General features: G+C 25.7%; 2 protein-coding genes across 2 annotated transcripts, besides 9 other annotated features; one reads left to right on the top strand and one right to left on the bottom strand.

Moving 5' to 3' along the window:
- Positions 1–149: a microsatellite.
- An 83-nt stretch (positions 150–232) lies between these two features.
- Positions 233–259: a sequence feature (AT_rich).
- Positions 260–316: 57 nt separating this feature from the next.
- Positions 317–348: a sequence feature (AT_rich).
- A 44-nt stretch (positions 349–392) lies between these two features.
- Positions 393–483: a microsatellite.
- Positions 484–489: 6 nt separating this feature from the next.
- Positions 490–587: a microsatellite.
- A 9-nt stretch (positions 588–596) lies between these two features.
- Positions 597–778: a microsatellite.
- A 222-nt stretch (positions 779–1,000) lies between these two features.
- Positions 1,001–1,035: a sequence feature (AT_rich).
- An 88-nt stretch (positions 1,036–1,123) lies between these two features.
- Positions 1,124–1,181: a sequence feature (AT_rich).
- Positions 1,182–1,197: 16 nt separating this feature from the next.
- On the bottom strand, positions 1,198–2,094 carry EDI_329220 (zinc transporter, putative; the record flags this gene model as incomplete). Its single annotated transcript, XM_001737701.1, has 1 exon — positions 1,198–2,094. One exon carries the CDS (start codon positions 2,092–2,094, stop codon positions 1,198–1,200), a length of 897 nt encoding a protein of 298 aa, XP_001737753.1.
- A 490-nt stretch (positions 2,095–2,584) lies between these two features.
- EDI_329210 (uncharacterized protein) lies at positions 2,585–3,322 on the top strand (the record flags this gene model as incomplete). The annotated part of the gene is made up of 1 exon (XM_001737700.1): positions 2,585–3,322. One exon carries the CDS (start codon positions 2,585–2,587, stop codon positions 3,320–3,322), a length of 738 nt encoding a protein of 245 aa, XP_001737752.1.
- A 16-nt stretch (positions 3,323–3,338) lies between these two features.
- Positions 3,339–3,403: a sequence feature (AT_rich).
- The last annotated feature ends 91 nt before the right edge of the window (positions 3,404–3,494 follow it).

The following is a 3,494-nucleotide window of genomic DNA, read 5'->3' as shown; positions in this document are numbered from 1 at the left end:
TTTATTTCTTGTGTTTTAATTATTTCTATATTATAACTTATTGAATTTTATGAATAATTCTGTATTTTCTTTTTGTGTTTTTATATTATCATTATTTATTTGTGTTTTCATATCATTCTCTATTATTTTATTTCTATTTTTATTTCATTAGTAATTATTTCATTAGTTAAATGTGTGAGCACTATTAATAAAATGGTTAATTTGTTGATGAATTAAACTAATCTTATGATTCTTTTTATATATTTTATTATTTTATTTTCATACTTTATTTCAGTATTTTCTTTTTTTCATTCCTTCATCACTTAATATTATTCGGTTATTAAAATTATTATTTATTTCATTTATTTTGCTATGAATAGAAGTGTTAGTATCCTTCATTTATTTTATTAACATATTTTTAATTCAATTTATCCATTCTTATATATTCTTATTATCTGTTTTTTTTCTTTTATAATTACTTCTATCTTTGTATTCTATTTTCATATACTGTTTCTTTTATATTCATTTTATCTTTATATTATCTTATCTTTTATTTCTTTATTTTCTTTTATATTTCTTTATCATTTTTTTTCAATTTATTTTTTTTTTCCAATTCATTTTATCATTTCTTGTATCTTCTTAATTTATTGTTACTTTCTTTTTCATTTTTTTTATTTCTCAGTCACTACACATCTTCTACTTTTTCTCATTTTCTATCTTCTTATATTTATATTTATATTATTCTTTTTATCTTCTCATACGTGTTTATTGTTTATTTACATAATATTAATTTCATTTTAGTATAATAATCTTCTTTTTCTAATTTAATACATTGTTCTTTTGATATTATCAAATATAATCTCATTCTCATCAATATATTAATATTTTCTTTTCTCTTCTATTTCTTGACTTTTTCTTAAATACTTCAAAGAGAATATACTATTTTCATAATCCATACTCATATACAACTATATCAAAGTTAAATAATCTTTTATTATTCTTTCCTTATTGCTATCCATAGATAATTATTCAATATAATTTGTTATAATTTTTATAGTTACTTATATGTTTAGTTCATAATAATTTCTTCTTTTTAGATTAGTTGAAGAAAAGGAAAAAGAGAATACAACAATTAAAAGAGAAGAATTAAAATTAAAATTGTAATTTTATTTAAAGTATATATATACTAAAAATATTTTAAACAAAAATCAATTGTTTTTATTCAGATACTGATGACTCACCTTCTTCTCCTTCAAGAAGTACAGTCAATGACATGAGAATAAACAAAATGAAAGCCAATCCGAATTTTAGATATTTATCTAATACATATTTATTGTTATGCTCTTCAAATGCTTCAGACAATATTTCAACAATAGCAACAAAGAAGAATGAACCTGCAGCAACACAACAGAAGATACCTTGAACTAATAATGAAACACTTTCATCATCTAATGATGCAATAACAAATTTTCCAATGATAGCTCCAAGTGGTGTAAATGAAGAGAAAATAATTAAAATAATTAGAAGAACCCACCATTGTTTGATCTTCTTCATCAAATAAATAATAGTAAGTCCAGAATCTGCCCATTTATGTGCAGCAATTGCAACAAAAATCATTAAGTATTTATTAGCAGAACCCAACCCAAGACCTTCAAGGAATGAATGAATAGAGAGTGCAACAACTAATACAACAATTGTTGTCCACTCTTGGAATGTATCTGCTGCTGTATGTTGATGATGAGAATGATGTTCGTCATTATGAAGTAAAGTATAGTTATCCTCTTCACTATCACTATCTTCAAATGAACCATGAGAATGAGGAACAATCACTCTGTCAACAAAGAAAATTAAAAAGAATGTTACACCAAACAATGTCCATCCTAAAGGATATCCTCCAAATGAATACCCTGATTCTTCCATCATTTCTAATCCTTCTGCTAACATATGATAAATCCCACCACCAAGGAATAATCCCGAAGCAGCAACTGAAGCAATATTAATAACTCTAATAGCAATAGTTTTATTTTTGACTAGTTTAATAAGAAATGGAATAAGCCCTCCAATAATTGAAATAAAAAAAGTTGCAACAACATAACCAAATAATGCCCAATCCATTTTTTGTAAGACTGAACTTTAACAGATCTTTTGTACATTTTTAAACTCCGCTTGAAATTTCCTTATGTTTAGAATTTGAAAGAGTATCTCAATTATGAAAAACCTATCTTTATATTTTTCTTCCTTCCAAAACAATCTCTCAATTTGTTCATAATAAAAAAATATAGTCCTCACTCTGAAATTAAAAAATAAACTATAACTTTAAAATCTTATCACATCACCACTTTTGATTAAATTCACACCAACTAAATTGTTTTGATCTCTTAAATTGTTATTTTGTTATATATGACAATATAATAAACACCTAATAGCACATATCTTTACTTTTGTTAATGAAAGTTACAAGAGGAGATGGTGATATGGCTGTGGATGTTATCAACTTAATAATATGCCATTAAAATTCATAAAACAATTTTGAGATAAAAACAAGTTATAAAATAAAAAATGAGATTGGAGAAATGATAATTTCATAAAGAGAACTAAAAAAGTTATGTCATTAACTCAAGAACAAAAAGACGCTTTTAAAGCAATTTTTATTGAAACAGTTACGAATTTTGCCCAACAAGTAGGTCAAGCAACCGAAAAAGTATTTCTTCAAATCCTTCCACTTACAGTTGTTGCAGGAACTGAATATCTAAAATCTTATGAAGAAGACTTAAAAACAAAACTCGAAGACTGTAAAACCAAGTCTCAAAAAATAATTGGAGCATTGTCTACAGTTAAAGAGCCAGAAAAAGTAGAAAAGACAGGAGATAAACATCTTCCTCTTGGAGAATTACTTGGAAAAAGAGTTCAAAGAGGAGAAGATTGGAAATGGGATGACCAAGATGGTGGAATTGGATCATTTGGTAAAGTAGTGGGAGTAAAAGGTAATGGATGGGTAAAAGTACAATGGGAGTCAAGTAGAAATGAGAATAGATACAGGTGGGGAGTTGATAAAGCTTATGATGTTAAAGTAGTTGAAATAGTAGATGATTTAGGAGATATTCCACCATTAGAAGAACAAATTAAAAAACCTACTAGTTGGGTTATTGGTAAAAGTGTTGTTAGAGGAAGAGATTGGAAATGGAAAGATCAAGATGGAGGAGAAGGACAAATTGGAGAAGTTATCGATGTTTGTGATGAAGGATGGGTTGAAGTTAAATGGAAGAATGGAACGGTTTGTCAATACAGATGGGGAGGAGAGAATGCATTTGATTTAAAAGTGGTTCCTAAACCAAAAGAATAAGAAGAATTCTTTTTACATTAAATTGTTTTATAATTTTAAATATTTATTATTGAAGAATAAAAAATGAATTAAAATAAAAATGTTTTCTTATTGAATAAGACTATTTAACTATTACAGGACCAAATTCTGAACAACTGAATAGAGTACCATTATTTGATTTAAATTGAAATTG

This window comes from Entamoeba dispar, genomic scaffold (assembly GCF_000209125.1).
Source record: "Entamoeba dispar SAW760 scf_1105229460801 genomic scaffold, whole genome shotgun sequence".
Classification (NCBI taxonomy): domain Eukaryota; phylum Evosea; order Mastigamoebida; family Endamoebidae; genus Entamoeba; species Entamoeba dispar.
This window is presented reverse-complemented; position numbering and strand designations above follow the sequence as displayed.